The following is an 18,549-nucleotide window of genomic DNA, read 5'->3' on the forward strand; positions in this document are numbered from 1 at the left end:
ACCCAGAGTTCTCTTCCCGTAATTAGAGTTTGGCTGTTGTGAGGGTTGCGCAAGCGGCGTTTCGCAGATTCTGTTTAGGGCCACTAGTTCTCCGATAGAAGACCCGTTCGGCGTCTCGTTTATTCCTGTTGCGATGTATGTCGACGACGGCGCGGGAGTGAGCGTGGTCGACATATTGAATGGCGGCGAGGCTGGTTCGAGAATGGTGGTTCAGGCAGCGGGATGTGCGGAGAAGATGACGCTCGTGAACTCCGACGAGTTGCAGCGACGTCGCAATGGTGTTGTAGAGCGCGGGTTGTCTTGGTGTGGCAGTGGTGGTTCGATGTGCGAGCGACGACGGGGCTGTTGTTGATGACGACATCGCGACGGTGGTGGCGCGAGGGGAACAGGTGAACTACAGTGAGGCGCGGTGGTTGTTGCAGGCCGTGAGTGGTGCTACAATGGTGGATATTCCGACGAGTGCTGGTGCAGAGGTGGTGTCTTTGGGTGTGGTGTGTGGGCTGTTCACGTGAGTTGCAGGCGCGGAGGAGGGTGGTGGTGGCTGCGGGACGTGCGGAGAAGACGCAGCTTTCGCGAACCATCGGTGCAGCAACGGTGGCGAGGTTTCCGACGAAGGCGCGATGGGCGGTGGCTTTCCGGCGTGGGCAGTGGTGGCCGGACATGGTCGTGGCGGCTGCGGAGTGTGGTGGCTACGGAGTGGGTTGGTGCGGAAGAGAGAGAAAGAGAGATTAGGGTTAGGGTTTGTGTTGGAAAAGAGATGATGACGTGGCAAACATTAATTGGTGATATGAGTTAGTGGAGGATTGATGATGTGGCAACTGTCATTGGTTAATTTAGTAAGTGGAGGATTGCCACGTGGCAAAATCTGGTGGACTAGAGTTTAAGTGACATTAGGGGTGCAGCTTAGTAAAAAGGAGGGGTGCAGAACAGAAATGAATTACTATTATAAAAGGGGGTGTAAACCTGAAAACAGGGGGTGCAACTAGCTCCAGAAATGTTTTATTTTAAAAATAGATATTCCAATTGGAAAAAGGGGGTGTAAACATGAGAATTGGAGGTGCATTTAGTACCTGAACTATTTCTCTCCAAAATTCCTATTTTGAGACTTAATTTATGAATTAAAATATTCATTATTTACACCCTTGAGGACCTAAATTAAATTATAGTTGCATTATTAAACTCAAGAATATCTAATAATAAATTTAGCATGGAACTAAATATGATTTTTAAGCGCAAAAATAATACTAAATTTCCAAAATTTAATTATTGAATGTGAGTCAAGGTTTGACTCATCATAACTTCCACGCGGTTTGGAAGCGGGTAGCGCTTGGCGGTACGTGTTCCCCGCCAGGCGATTTTTCTACAGCAGTATTGGTGTGATTGTGTGATATATATAACTATGCAATATTTATATGTATGTGTAATATGTTAGCTCACCCTATCTGCTTGTGTTTGGCGATGATCGTGTACGCGGTACACGGGAGCAAATGTTATTGCAGGTGGATCTGGTGAGGCCTAGAGACTGAGCGGGGCTAGTTTTGGGAGAATATTTTATGAGATCTTTTATAAAGTTTTTTTATGCTTTCAAATAAATTGTAATTATAAATATTCTGGACTTTTGGATAATTACAATCTTATTTATACTTATGAATTTTGGTTTATTATGAAAGTAATAAAAGTTTATTTTAATTTTCCCGCGTTTTGGGAATATCAGTTATAATAAATGAAGTTTTATTATTTACTTCTTTATTTTATTATTTAAATTCGTAATATCCGGTCGGGATGTTACAGGCAATGTGTTTTTTTTTTAATTACATCTTGTGTTTTAAAATGTGGACTTGGACCAGGAGATGCTTGACATTCTCACGAGCGGGTAGGTTCGTGACTAGTGTTGAAGCGTGATTAATTTGAGCAGGGAGGTTCATATTAATGATGCTTTCATGTGAGGATACGAGCAGGGAGGTTTGTGTGTTCCGTGCTCACACTTGAGGGCTTCTGCGAGCGGGGAGGCTCGTAGCTGGATGGATCAAGTGTGTTGAACTACCAGCAGGGAGGTCTGTAGAGTTGGACTACGAACGGGAAGGTTCGTAGAGGTTGGACCACAAACGGGCAGGTTCGTGGAAGCATGAGATATCCTAGGTCCATGGTCAAGTATTTGTATAGATTGTCTGGGTTAGTAGTTTCATTTGTATAATGAGACAATGATCAAGAAACCTTTAGGCAATAAGGATTTAAGATTAAGCATTAAATGGAATATAATAGTGTGGGTGAATCTCTATATTACTAATTTGTATGTTTATATTGTTATGAGCTTACCCTTTCTGTTTGTGTTTGGCGATGATCGTGTGACTTGTCACACGTGAGCAGATGATGTTCAAGGTGATGCTAATGACGTGTAGAGACAGAGAGATGGTCATTATGGGAGTTTATTTTATGAATCTTTTATGATTGGATTGTGTAATTTTCAGTTGGTTTTGGAACTCAATTTCCTCCATCACAAGAGGATATTGATTCAAGGATCGATGTTGCTATGGAAATAAAATTGAAGAGGATTGAGGATAAGAAAAATGGATGGATGTAAGTAGTATCTGCAAACATTGTAGACCCAATTAAAGCTACGATCACAAAGCTTATGGCAAAACCAAATGTTCCCTCATCCTTAGATCCTAAGTTCTCTCCTTCGTAATTTCAAATTTATTTTATTTTGTATATGTATTCCCCTCCTTTTATAGATCATAATTATCAATGAGAATTCTATTCCTTTAGAATATGTTTCTCATCTCCTTTTCCTAAGTCTCAACTTTTTTGTTGATTGACAAAAAGGGGAAGAAATGCATATAAGACATGAAAAAAAAAGTGAAACATAATAAAAATAGGGGAAATTAGTTAAGAAGAAAATTCAATAGCAATTAAAATGCAACTAAGATGTAACAGTAAGGAGGAGAGTTCATACAAACAATGGAGCAACATAAGTGACAAATTACATAAGTCATATGCATTAGAAGTATAAAGAAAATAATGGGGAAAACATGTTTTGTCTGGAGTACATTATGTCACAATGTTTTCTCTTATCAAATATTGACTACTTCAATGATATTATTCTTATAATTTACTTTTGATATTGATATATTCTCTCATGATTTGTTCAACAAGTGGTATTAATTAAGATGAATCAATAATGATATTGCTCTTATATATACTTCTAATATTGATCTATTTATTTTATTATTTTTTTCTAATTTTAGTTTCTTATTCAGTGTCTTATATATATCACCTCTACCAATGGTATACTTAGTATAAATAATCCTCATACATTTGATGGAAATTTATCCTATAATATTGTAAACTAGCGGTCGAGGGCTAAACAACCCTTTGGTTCATTTGGTTGGTTAACATACACACCAAAAGAATCATTCACTTTTCAATCTAAATCTATTGATACAATAAACACACATTCACAACAAGAGTGTGGTTAGGTCAACTCCAACAAAACATATTAGAAAATGGATTATATCTTTACAATCACAAAACATAAAAGAGTAAATTCAAATTCTGACAATCATATACTGAACAAATTAAATTATTACTAGAAACTCATAAAACTAAAAATATTAGAAGCTAGGTTGAAGCATAACAAAACAAATCCATATAAGCTTCTCCAACATAAGCTTTTGAAATGCTTCTTTGTCAATAACCTGGCTTCTGAGACATACATTAGTTTATGGTATATATATGACATGTCCTCATAAATAAAAAGAAGCTCCTTCAATTTTTTTTCTTGCTTTTAGTCCCAATTTTGTGAGGTGTTGTCACAACAGTACTCAGAACTAAAAAAAAAAAAGTTTCTAAAACTAAAATTGTGGGTGTTTACTTTTTGAAGAAGAAAAACTAAAGTTATATGTTATGTATACCTTGTAAGAGAGGGCTCCAACCTTTAATGTTTAAGCTACAATAGAAGCTCAATTGCAATATGCAACATTGAGTCCTTCAAAATTGGTATTAGTCCTTCCATTAACAAGGGCTTCTCCAATTTTCAACACAACAAAATAAGCTAACACTTGGTTTGCATCCTTCAACCCTTTCCTCTGAAGCCACCACTCCACTGTTCCATTCTTGACAAATGCCAAATTTGTGCCACCATCAATAACTCATCAAATGGTGAACGACATTTTAAAGTCAATCCAACAAAGATGAAACATGAACGACAAACAGCCAAATGCGAATTGTTGAATGCAAACGCAAACTAGTGAGAAGGCAAACGGTGAAGGCGAATTCGAACAGTAGAATGCGAACAACGACAAGAGAGAAGATGAAGCGAACGAAAACAATGATTTGGTGTTTCGGGTGATGGGAGCAAGTGAAAAGGCAAAGAGTTTTGAGTTGGGGTTTTCTCATTGAGACACATAAAAAAAATTTGCAATTAATAAGAAGGTGGAGGGAAGAATTCCCGCTTTGAGTTGGATTTTTTTCACCAAGACAATAAGATAGAGGAAAGCTGAAAATTATGTTTTCTAAATTGTTATAAGTTTAATTTTTTAAATTTATCACAAGCAACAACTTTATGGTTTAGCCCACATATTTTAAAGGCAACACTTGAACAAATGTGACATAAAGTATCAACATTTTAAAAAGTGTTGCCACTGAAAGTCTTTAAGCAATGCCTATACAATTTTTGCCAATACTATGCTTAGGCAACACTTTTATACCCATTGATAAATTTAATGTTTCCTAAAGCCAAAAATGTTGTAGAGTAGTGGAACCAAAGTACTTAATAGTTCTTCAACAATTAATGTCATTAATAGAATTGTGAAAATAAAATTAATTGCACTGGCACTAGAAAGGAATAAGTCTTTCAATTCAAGTAAGTTGGAATTTTCATAATAATAATTTTGCCATCATCAAAAAGGGGGAGATTGTTAGCTTTAGACGCTAGAAAACCTCATTAGACATGGTTGATAGTAAGTAAGTTTTGATGATAAAAAAATCTATAATGAAACAAGAAAGATATGTTATCATGGTAATGTTCCAAGATAGCTAAAGATGATTAGAATGTTTAGATAAACATTGGATATAGGAAAGGCTAGCTAGGTTAAAGACCATGTTAGAAGCTCATAAGTAACCATTATACGACCATGTTCTTTACTATGAATATATGTGTTTGTTTAACTAATGTTTGTTCAAGAAGTAACCATTATACGACCATGTTCTTTACTATGAATATATGTGTTTGTTTAACTAATGTTTATTCAAGAAGTAAAAGTTAAGCATGGCAAAAGGCACAAGTAGCATGAAGTAAATGATGATTGAAGTTTGAAGCAAACACCAAAGAAAGTGAAAGCTTAGACAAACTCAATCAAAAGTGCTAGTCAGATGAGTCACAAGTTGGACCATATGACTTAAGTCGTTAGACAACCGAAGAGTATTGAGATGTTAGAAGACTAAAGTCACCATATGACTCCAACAGTGCAAACTTAGTTGAACTCAGATGATAAGAATACTAACCAGTAGAGTCAACATAATGAGGCAAGCCATTAGACTCATACAAGTAGTAGACGAGTCAAAGCATAACATTAGACGAGTCAACATGAGCATGCAAAGATACTAGAATATTATTTGTATTAGATGAGTCAAAATCAACTCATGAAGTTGAATGTCGAATATCCTTATTAGATAAGTACTTCCATTAGACGACTCCAATGGAAGAATTGATAGATGAATTAAATGAAGGCATGCATTAGACGAGTCAAGTTCAGATTGCACGAAAGATTTAATCATTTAAATATTTGGCGTGAAATTTATAGGAAAATATTAAATATGATAAACGTTTTTAAGTTTTATTATAGCAAATTAAATAAAATATTTTTTTAGTAACATAATGTGTCAATTATTCACACATGAGTTTAGCAATTTAATATTAACCTCTCTATTTGTAATGTGAAGTCCATTTTCACTTTTTTACTTTTAACCCTTTACTCTCCATACTCTTTCCATAAAATTATAGTATATTCAATACTCTTATAGCTTTTTATTAAAATAAAAATGATCCTAGTCTTATCAATGAATGACATTTTGGAATTAGGATAAAACTAAAATTTGTGTGCAGTATGGTTCAATAAATCATTTAGGTTTGCCCTAGTAAAGATTTAGATTTGTTATGAATGTGAAAAATAGAACAAAACAAGTGCTTGTTGCTTCTTGTTACATTTTTTTTATTAATTTGTAATACAAGGATGATCTGATGTACATTTTCTATGCACATGATCAAATGATTATCATGTACTTAATTAATCTTACACAAACCAAGTGTGAAGTTATGACATGCTTCACATTTATAACTAAAAATAAGAGGGTGAAAATGAGACATGGCATATGAACTATGATAGACTTCATGTGCCATTATGATGGATGGTGGTATGTGTCATTGAGTATTGAGTTGCTGATGTTGATGAGGATGAGGATGAGTTTGAGTTTGAGTTTGAGATTGTTGTTTAGACTGGTCAAAATCTACAGGTTCATTCTTGGGTGCTTCCACGTGTGAGGCAGTGATTGGGATGTTAACTTGTGTGTGTGGCATCATATCTGGCATGTCAGGTCCCACCATGTCATGTTGAATATGATGATGAGGATACAACGTGTAGCATTGAGGCCATGCTTGAAGGGTTCCATCACTTGGATTTGATACATGACACTCTCCCATGCCTCGTGGATCAGCAGCATTTGAACTTGTCCCTTGAGAAAATGAACCATACACTGTAGAAGACAAGTCCCTGGACATGTCTATCTTATTATTAATAATCAATATGTAATGATGTAATTATTCTAACAAATATGATTTTTTTTCGTAAAATAAAAAATTGTCCTTATTATTATTTTTTTGATAATATTTTCTTTTATGATGTTATCTTCATTGTAATGTTTCGAAATATATTGATTTCAATTAATTTTTATTTAATATATTTTATATCATTAAAATAGTGTATTTTAAAGCATGAGAACGAAATAACATCACAAGTAGGTGTGTCAAAGTGGGTCTGACCTGCTAGGTTGGAGTTTTCTTACCGCTAGCCTGTTTTGGTTTGGCCCGGCTAGCCCATCAAACTGGCGAACCAAAAGCGGGTCAACCCGCCCCTAGCCTGATGATTCTTTTTTTAATTTTAAAAATTTTTAAAAAATTAAAAAATTAAATTTTCTATATTATACTTTTTAATAAATGTAAATATACAATATTATCAAAATTTAAATCATTGACACTTACAAATTAAGTTCCAATTATTAGTTATAATAGAGTAATTTAACATGTAAATATATATTTTAATTTATTCAATTAAAGATAAATTAAAAGTTTAAAAAATATTTATATAATTAAATATGCTCTAGATATTTGTTTATAAGTATATATATATATAAACAAATTTTATAAATAATAAAATAAAATAAAAAATATTTAAAAAAATTAAAAAAGTGATGGACCGACCTGCCAACTAACCGTCTTGTAACGGGATGGGTTACAACTTCTAACCCATTTTTCAGTAACGGGTCAACCCAACCCAGTTCACTTTTGACAGGCCAAAGGTGAGGGACTAAAGCAAGCTTAGATGGCCCATTTTGTTAACCTACTTTTTAAGTACAACTTTACAAGCCTATTAGAAATATAAATCAATCATTTTAATGTAAAATTAACGGTACTTCATTGAATATCATAATCATAAATGTTTCTATTTTATCTTCTTCATATTTTAAATAATAATAATAATAATAACCATATATATATTAAAAATAGATGACAGATAAATAAAAGTGCAAATGTGATTAAAAAAATAAGCATTTGTAATTTAAATGAAAAAAAAAGAGTTATGATTAACGAAACTGGTAAGGTGTAATGTCTGAATTTTATGCATGCCATGTACGATGAAAATAAAATGCTCAGTAAAATATTATGTATTGTTTAACTTTTATGTAATTCATTATCTGTATGGAAACTCAGATGTTCTTATATATTATTTTATATTATATTATATTATAATGTTATGTTGTATTATATTATATTGTATTATATATATAAATATTATCCATGAAAACTTATAATCATCTAAAAGAAAATGTCATAATTAAGAAACTTGTAAACACATGCAATAGAAACCTGAGAGGATCTAACGGAGCAGATGCATCAAAAATCTGAGCATGATTTTGACTCCCATCCTGCAACCAACCTACATTGTCGAAAGAGGTCGGTATTCCCTGCATAATTATATAATTTTATTTAGTTAACTAAATGAAAACCTGTATTACAGTTTTACTACTTGTTTTTGTATACTATTATTATTAGAAATATTATACAATTACTTGATTAAAATAATTTTATATATTATTTTTAAATAATTATAATAAAATACGACAACATATACATAATAATATGCCAGTTTACATAAAATAAAAAAACATTTATAATATTTTATATTATGAAAATGAGGTCAATTATATACTATATATTATCATAGTGAAATGTTCATATGTTTAACATATAAAATATATCACTATAATTATTTTTGAGATAACCATTCACTACAATAAAATTCTTTGTTAATAACTAATTTTAGTGACTAAAAATATGTTTAAAAATCAATTTTCTAATTAGAAACTAATTTAAAGACTAATTTCTATGGTAATCAAAATTTTGTTAGTATATTATTTGATGCCAATTCATAATATAAATTATTTTAGTTACCAATTTAAAAATTAATTATAATTTTTTATTTTTTTTTAAAAACTATTTTAGTTATCAATAAATTTTAATTTATGAATTAATATCTAAATTGATCGATAATAATTAATTATTTTTAATCACTAAAATTGATTATTATTTAGAATAGAGTCCAGGTAATAAAGGTATCTAACTATATATTATGATTTGTAAATAAATGTTAATATTGTGAATAGAGTCTAAATTTATATAAAATAATTATTCTATTTGAAAACAAAAACAAAATATAATTATATATAAACATTTATAATTAATTTTTTTCATAATTGTACATTCATCATTTATTTAAAATTTCAACCAACTCATTTTTTTTTCATCCGAAAATATTTATTGAAGTGTATATATGTGTACATCTTAATATTTACATTCATTAATTACCTGAATACTAGATGGGTCAAAAGAAGATAGATGGTGACTCATTAAGTATTCCTGCAACACCATGAATAAATAATAAGTCACATTGCAGAATAAAAGGGAAAAAGAAATGCTACAAATTTGTGAAAAACTGCATAATTTTTAACAGAACAGATGGATGGGCAGGTATTGGCAAGAAAAGTGTATTTATTAAAATCTGTTCTTATCGTGTTACCACTTTTTTACTTGTCACTCTTTAAATTATTAACTAAGGTAGGACCAAAATGCAAAGTACATTTTTGTAGGGATGGAGGAAGGAAATTAAAAAAGATAGTATGGGTTAAATGGAAGAATGTTTGTAAACCAAATGAAGAGAAGATTTGAAAGTCAAAGATCTAAATTTGTTTAACGCGTCTTCTCTGCCTAAATGGAGATGGAGATTAAGGAATGATTAAAAGGGTCTATGAAAAGATATATTAGAGTCAAAAATATGGAAAACGATAAGACATGATTGCTATTAAAAGAAATTGCAATAGGAGATAGTGTGTCATGTGTGGTTTAATGGTGGAAAAAACATGTCATTTATTTCTTACTTGCAAAATAGCTCAGGGGACAAGGGCTATAACTAAGTAGATAATACTATTGTCTCCCATTATCAACTACAACACATTTCGAAAGTTTTAGTCACAGGCTCATTTAATTAAAAAAATTATAATTTTTTTTCAGTTAAAATTAAATTATAATTCTAATTAAAATCTAAATAAACTTTAATACAATTTAAATACAAATCAAAATTACAAAAATATAAATTATTTATGTTGGTTAAAAAAAATAATTTAACCTGATCCAAATGCAAAGCCTAACTTAACAAAAAATACTTGTGTGACCCTTTATTTGCGGGTTGACGAGCCAACCCGACTCACCACGGATTCAACCTGGGTGAGTCGATTCTTGGTGAGTCCGGTAAAAAATCAACCCATAATGAAATTTGTAAAAATTCTCAACCCAACTCGGTCTAAACCCGTGGTGGGTCAAGTTGTCCCGTAGGTTCCAACATATTTTGACAGTTCTAATATATATAAGTGGGTGCAAACCTCACCTTAAGTCATTTTTTTGGAGTTGAGTTAGACTTAAAATTCACCTCTTAGTATAATAGTATCAGAACCATGAGTTAGAAATGGAAAGGTTGATGAAGAGGAAGTTTGTACTATAACACAATGGAGGGGACTTGGATTTAAAATCAAATACCCTAATGTAAATTTTTCGTATTGGTTTGTTGTATAAGGTCAATGTATAAGTATATTTAAAACACAAAACCTATAAAATTAATCAAGGAGATGTATTGTAGTTTAATGTTTGTGAATTAGGTGCTTAGAAGTTATTCATAGAAAAGATTATGTAGACATAAAACACAACCACAATTCAAAAAGAGGGTTATTCTTTGAGAGCCTTTGGAGAGTAAAGTTTATTTCTTCTACAAAGTTCTTTGTGTGGCAGATTATTCTAAATGGCGTGTGGACAATGGGTAACTTAAGACTTAGAGGGGTCATTTTAAACAATGTTAGTTGTGTTATGTGCGATGAGCAGGAGGAGACTTTAAATCATCTTCTGTTTACCTGTAAAGTGGCTACCAAAATATGGAATATGTATAACAAATAGCCTGGGAATGAGTCCATAAATCATCTTCTACTTACCTATAAAGTGGCTACCAAAATAGGGAATATGTGTAACAAATAGACTGGGAATGAGTCCATAAATCATCTTCCACTTACATATAAAGTGGCTACCAAAATATGGAATATGTGTAACAAATAGACTGGGAACTTGAGGGTAAGCCATAACCAAATTCAAGCACATTTTGAGCATTTTCATCTATTAGAGCTAAACCACAAAGGTAATATGTTATGGAAAGGGGTGTGGATTGTTATAGTGTGGACTCTATAGAATTATAGTAACAATATTGTCTTTAGGAATGATGTAGTAGAAGAGATTTTTAGTTTGGCCCAAGTGAAGGCATGGGCATGACAGAAACATAAAATGACAAATGTAAATTTTTCATTTTTTGATTAGTGTCTATGTCCTATACTTTGTTTAAGATTCATAGCTTAGAAATCCATTATCTTTTTTGCATTATTGTGCTAGGGATAATAGTAGGCTACTTTTACGGAGTTTCTGACTTATAACCTAGACTTTATAGTCTATAGTGTTTGTTTCTTTTCTTATCAATGGAATTATCACTCTATAATATGCTTTTCTGAGTTCTTTGTACAATAAGTGTAAGGACAATTTTATCTGAGAATTCATTAGAACCACTTTCTCTACATGCATGTTCAATATGCAAGAGTAGTGTATGTAACTGGTGATAGGTTGATATATTGTGTTTGAGGGTTGAATAGAACATAATGAGTAAAAGAATATGTATTCACTCTACCTGTGTTCATAGAATAGTATACAAAAGCTCTTTGTGAAAATTTATAGGAAGTTGAACATGATCTTGGTAGCTAAAGTTATATACTAAATTTGCTAGATTTGTAGTTGATGAACTATTATTTTACTAGTTAAAGCACCTCAAGTGCTTTATCATTAATATATTTATTTATTTGCCGATAGACAAAATAATTCAAAAATAAGAATTGATAAGAATGAGTGAGAAATATAAGTAAAAACTAGTCTTTTGAAGAAGGCTCGTTGGTTCTCATTTTTTGTTTGTAGGATAAAGAATAATACATTCAAATCTTATGAAGAAATTGATTCATATGCTATCAAAGGTAGAGTCAAACAAATTGGAAATCTCAACAAACCCGATATGGCCATATGGAGGCTTAACTTCATCACTGAGTCCTACATATTCATGGTACATTAAACAGGACAAGAGCTGTGAGATTGTGCAATATAGGTTTCATGGATTTTTTGGAGAAAGTCAGGCGACTCAGTAAGAACAACTTGGGCAACATCTGAATATTATGTTGGATTAGTATTGCTAATCAAAGATAAGACTCAATGTAATGGTTTCAAGTAAGAACACATGAGAGAACATCACAATTTGTTGAAGTGAGTAAGTCAAACAATTTTGACAGAGTAAAGAAATGTTTCCTACTCTCTTTCTGCATAATTGTTTTCAGTTGAACTTTGACTGTAATATACGAGACTAACTTGTTGAAGTCTTTTTAAATAGATTGTGAAATTCCAATAGTATGACTATTTATGCATATTTTGTTCTGCCAATAAAAAGAAAAGGGAATTCAGGTTTGATATTTACTAATTAGTGGGATTTATCCTACTACTCCACACTATTTTGAAGGGAAATTATAATGTATGTACAGATGAAACTCTTAGAGATGTACCCTTAGATTCAAAATTATTAATTGTAATCATCTTTCTTTTATAAACTACACTGGTGTATACATATTAGGGTAGCCTAAATACTCCCTTCATATATTCTTTTTCCTGATAAAAATTTCATTTTTAACAAGAAAAAGACTGATATAAAGCATATTAGCAACCTTTCTCTGCATGACTCGTGTCAAGACATCTAAAAGGTGCTTTTCACTGTTTTCAAGATCTGCCATTGATGACATCTTTAATGGGTCGGGTTCATATAACCTGTGTTCATTGTCGAAAAGTAGAAAATAAATAAATATTAAGTACTTAAAATGAAAATAAGCATAAACTATTTGTATTTTTATTGTCAAGGAACCTTATCTGCTCTTCGGCCATTTGAAGTTGCTGTTGTAGCCTATTAACTTCTTGTTGGAGTTCCTATAAAATGAAGAAGAAATTCTCAACATTTTGAAATTAAAATTGAGTTCTTATTGTAATGCTTTTTTTAATTTCATTTTGGTTTATGTGCTTCAAATTGATGAATTTACGTTTGGTGGTGATTTTGTCACCATGGTTGGAAGAGAAAATTTAGAGCAACTGCATGGTTTTCTTACCTCAATCTCAGAGTTAATGTCTCCCGGACTTGTTTGATGCCGTAGATGAAACAGTGGGAAAGAAAAAAAACAACAATTAGCACAATTACACCTTCCAAAAAAAATTCTTAAGAAAATAATTGAATTTTTAAAATATTTAACATTATACGAACTTGGCCAGTTGAAGAGCTATGTCATTTTCATTCCTCAGTTGCTGAAGTGTCCTTAGCAAATACTACAAATGGAACATTTATGGAAGTAGTGAGGTTTGGAAGAAAGAAACAACCAGAAAGTAAATTTTACTTGGGAGGTGTTTAGAGGAAATTTTAACAAATTTATTTGAAATAATTCAATCTTATAAAACATTAGCAGTTACGATTAGACTCTTGAAAGTCATTTATTGTGTTTGTATAAACTCTTCTGTTAATTTATATGAAAGACTATTAAAATAATTAGCTTTTATTGAACTAAATTAATTATGAAGATAACTATATAATGATTTTATTTTTACAAATATAATAAGTGAAAATACCTCCTTGTTCTGAATACCCCTGCAATAAGTAAATAAGAAACAAATTAGTACACTGAACAAATATTATTAAGTATTATATTACAAACAAAATAATGAGAAATAGAGAAAGTAAAAGAAGGTGTTCCCGAGAGATATATACCTGCGGTATGGTATCTCTGGAAAACTTACAGCACTGCATGAAACATATAACAATTAAAAATGAAGAACGTGATAAAAAAAAAAAGTTATAACAACCACCCTATCGCATGAAAAATATCAAGTTGCATGTTCATAACTTACTTATCTCTTTCTTGGTCTGGAAGATTAATGTAGCGAGTAAAAACATCCTCAATTCTGATAACAGTAACAATATGATTATAACTTTTTATAAAAACCAAGAAATTAAATTAACAGGCTAAAGAGAAGACAACTTTAATAAAATAATACTATTAATACTAACAATGGTTGCAATCATATTTAAATCCAGACACTCGGAATGCTTAAATCTTCACTCAAAAGCTAGTTAAATAATAAATGACATATAATGTTTAGTTAATGCTACACTATATTTCAACCTATCAAAGTAATGATAAATATTTCTATAAAGGTTATGAATTTAAAAAGCTATGTGATTTAGCTCTTAAATGTTGCATAACCTGCCCCTTTTTCTTGGAAGAATTTAACTACTTGGTATTTGCTTTGGTTGGGATAATAATATTAGTTGCCTATATAAATTGTGAAGGTTAACTTTGAAAAATGAAAAAAACAAAAAAAATATGTTGGTCAAGATCCCAATTTCCAGGGTATAGAGGCATTCGGTGAAAAAGCGAAACAAACATTAACAATCAAAACAAGAACAAAGAAAAACCTTAACTATTTTGTGAAACTATATGCGGCATTTCATCATACATTTCATGTTCTCCAAATCACTATCGTAAAAGTTATTCGCAATCGTTTCCACGAGGTGGGCCAAAACAAAACCTTGGAATGCTAATATGAAATTAGAAAAGAAGAAAAGCTGCAGCAAGTATGTTTTGATATGAAATGAAATGACAACATGCGTACCTCCTCCGACCAGAAAAGTGGTTAACACGACCGGAAGGCGAAAACATTATGACTGCAATATCGATGTCACATAGGATTGAGAGCTCGTAAGCTTTCTTGATGAGGCCATTTCTACGCTTTGAGAATGTAACTTGTCTATTGACGGGGTTTTCTATTCTCTTTATCTCGAGTTTAACACGACCCATGAGGACGATGATGACGATGATGATATTGATATATGTATGGATGGTTTAATGTTAGTGTTATTGTTAATATTGTGGAACTAGAAAGTGTGGAGTATTGTTGTATGCGTGCAAAAAAGGAAATGAAGAATCTGAAGGAGGAAATCTAAATTGCCCTCTCTTTTTAGAAGAAGAAAAGGTAAAAAAGTTTAATGTATGGAAACATGCATGACGAAGCTTAAAAGAAGGAGCAGTTGAACATGAGAGAGAGAAAAGGGAATGGTTATGAAGAGGAGAGAGGAGAAAAGGAAGGGAGGCGGAGAGATTCATGAGCTTAGAAAGAAAGGGTCCTCTTTTACTATATGCTTTAATCTTTTCATTCTTTATCAATCTATACATATACACTAATGTGCTGCATACCAAATCATTCTTTTGTACCCACTTTTTATACATATAACTAAGCTTTATTAGTAAGAGGAAAATTGTTTAAACTATGAATGATTTCATATAATAAATGATCAGCAAAATTTTATTTTATTAAATAAAATCAACTACAAAAGTTACATGATACTGTTTAGTGAAGTTAAAATTGAAAGTTATTCTTGTTTTTCGAAATCTCTCTTTATAATTTTCACCGATCTTGTTTTGCATTAGTGAAAATATTTGTATATTTTTATCATGATAAGTGTCTCTGGTATAGACTACCACTTCATCTTAGACAGGAGGAATCGTTATTCAATTTCTATTATTATTATTATGCCAGCGTTATTATATTATTATTAAATATTATTGCGTGTTATAATAGATTATTAATATTTATAAACCATTAAATTTGTTAAATTCTTCATCTTTCAGATTTTGTTTTCATATTAGATAAGAACTCTTCTTATATGTTAGGATATGTGAAAATCATTTAAGGGTATTAAAAGGGTTCATTGAAAAAGATTTCATTTTCTTTTTACATTTTTTTTAATTTTGAATTTTAAATTCAAACGTTGTAACCATAGTTTTACGATTATTTTGAGATTTCAATTTTCAAATAAAAACTTCATTATTATATATTAACGTAAATACGGGCACTATTACAGCTGTATATACGTATTTTTTTAAAATAGAAATAATATTATATTAATAGATAATTATATTATAATATTATTAAATTAATATACAAATATAAATTTATATTTATTAAAAGTAAAATGAAATAAATGGAGACAGTAACGAAATTGGATAAAAAATTTAGGAGGGTAAAATTTTTTTTTTATAAATAAATTATTTTTTTTAATTAAAAAAAGTTTGGATTTTTTAACATCATTTTCTCTCTTCAAAACAAGTACACATGATAATATAATTCAAACATATGACAATAATATATATGAAAGTATAACATAAAGTTTATGAACAACAATAATATATTAAAAAAAGCAAAAGTTGTTTTTAGTTAGAATGTTCCTTTACGCTCTCTCAATAACTTAAAATCTTCAATAATTTAATCATAACTAAAGTTGGTTGCAATATCTCTTTCAATAAAGATGATCATAGTTCAAATTAAATCTCAAAATCAAGACTCAATATTTTAAGAAAATTAACAACTTCTAAATGATTAGCTTCCTTTACCTTAAAATATATTCTTAATGTTCTTCCTTTACCCAACTTCAAATCCTAAAATAGTTCTATTTACACAAAAAAAAGTTTGATACACAATTACAGCATGATTTTATAATCTCTAACAAATAGATATATGCCTAAAGCATAGAAAAGCCACATACAAGAGTAAAATATAAAAAATGAACTTACTCAAAAGAAAATTTATTTAGTCCAAAATGTTTCTTAATTCTTTAATTTTGTCGTGGTGCAATTTGCTTTTGAAAATAATAAGAGATCGATGATGAAAATTGAGATAGCAAAAAAAAAGGAGAATAGGAGATGAAAGTATGAAAGAGAGAGAAATCAAATAAAGAAGTAAAAACAAATTACAACAGAAAGGCAAAACATGATTTTTAAATTTTAAAAAAGTTGTTCTAAACTAAATTAATATAAATAATATAAAAATATTTTTTAAATATATATAAAAATATTAAAAAAAATGTCAGGGGAGTCGTGGCTCCCTTGTCATAACGAAGGTCCATCTCTGAATGGAAAAAAGAAGAGGGAGGAAATAATGTTAGTGAATCAAAATAATATTTGTTAGAACAGTTGTATAGAAAACATGTAAAATTAAAAATTATTTTTTAAAAATTAAATAAATAATTATATTATAAAGAGTAAATTAGAAATAAGTAATTGCATACCAAAAGAAAGAATCATCTTTATATACTATGAATTTCAAATTTAATAATATAAATCTTAATTGTAGAAAGATATTAAAATTGAGATGGATAGTTATTTTTATATTTTTTTAAAATTGAAATAACTTATAATTTTCACTTTTTAATAATATACTTATTTTTTTATTGAAATTATTATTTAAATTTAACATAAGTGTATTATAATTTTTAAATGAATTATCATTTCTGGTATTTTATTATTTAATTTATTAATAATGTCATTATTAATTATTTATTTATTATTTTATATTATATTTTAATTTTTATTATTATAATTTGTCATTATTCACATTTTTTCATTAATTTTTTTTTAATTTCAGATTTTTTTCCATGTAAAAGTTTTAAAAATTCATAATTTTCAGTTTTTAGTAAGAGTTTTGAAATTATTTTTTAATTTAATATTTAAATTTAACATAAGTACTACAAGTATTATTTTTTATATTTTATTATTTAGTTTTTTTTATTAGCGATGGCATTATTTAATTATTTATTTATTATTTTATATCATATTTCAATTTTTATTATTATTATTTTTCATTATTCACACGCTTTTATTAAATTTTTTAGTTTGTCAATTTTGAGGTTTTGTTCCCATCTTAAATACAAACTTTTTTAATAGGTTATAAATATCTGTAAGTTTTTTATAGACATTAAAAAGGTCCATTAAAAAGATTATGTTCTACAATTTTTTTGCATTTCGAATTGAAGCTTTGTTACCATATTTTTACTTTTTTTTTTGGTTTTTAAGATTCTGAATTTTGAATTCAAATTATTAAGTCTTTATCTAACTAACACAATACTTAGGTTCAAATACAACTTTGTAGCCTTTATGACATAGTTGGCTTATACTTATCAAATTATATTTCAGCTCTTCTACGTATAACACATTCTTGATGTTGAATGAAGATCTGTTGATTATTGTTCCAGATCCAAGAATCTTCCCTTTGTTATTATCTCCATAAGTGACAAATCCTTACTTTTGAAGTACAAATTTGCAAACTTCTTAGAATCTTCGGTCATGTGCCTAGACAACCACTATCAAGGTATCATAAATCTTTCTTATCACCTTGAATTTCCTGCCAAACTGATTAAGCAACATATAGTTACCCTTAGTGAATTGGGTCCAGCAAGGTTAATCCTTTCTTAAGTCGTTCGGAATCCATTTCAAAACACCTCTAGGCACATCATATTTTCTGTTTTTCCAGTTTTTAGCAACATGACATTTTCTTTGATAGTAATCGGAAGAGATAAAAAGCATATCATCTTATTTACTCATAGAAAATAATTTTGAAAACTTCTTGACCTTCTTTTCAGAAAGGGGAATGTATACAATTCCAGCTTTTCCTAAAACACAAGTGATAATTAGCATTATCATGTTTTTATTCTATTTATTTTATGTTTAATTATTATTTTACTTTTAGATTTTATTTAATATTTCTGGTTTTATTCAATAAAA

General features: G+C 29.9%; 1 protein-coding gene across 1 annotated transcript; it reads right to left on the reverse strand.

Moving 5' to 3' along the window:
- Positions 1-6,288: 6,288 nt before the first annotated feature.
- On the reverse strand, positions 6,289-14,923 carry LOC114192985 (agamous-like MADS-box protein AGL104). The gene is made up of 11 exons (XM_028082671.1): positions 14,606-14,923; positions 13,841-13,894; positions 13,701-13,733; positions 13,562-13,580; positions 13,203-13,264; positions 13,051-13,078; positions 12,813-12,874; positions 12,619-12,718; positions 9,140-9,190; positions 8,141-8,238; positions 6,289-6,767 (listed from the first exon to the last, which is right to left on the reverse strand). Exons 1-11 carry the CDS (start codon positions 14,788-14,790, stop codon positions 6,419-6,421), a joined length of 1,041 nt encoding a protein of 346 aa, XP_027938472.1. The 5' UTR covers positions 14,791-14,923; the 3' UTR covers positions 6,289-6,418.
- Positions 14,924-18,549: the final 3,626 nt, after the last annotated feature.

The sequence above is a fragment of the Vigna unguiculata genome, chromosome 8 (assembly GCF_004118075.2).
Source record: "Vigna unguiculata cultivar IT97K-499-35 chromosome 8, ASM411807v1, whole genome shotgun sequence".
Classification (NCBI taxonomy): domain Eukaryota; kingdom Viridiplantae; phylum Streptophyta; class Magnoliopsida; order Fabales; family Fabaceae; genus Vigna; species Vigna unguiculata.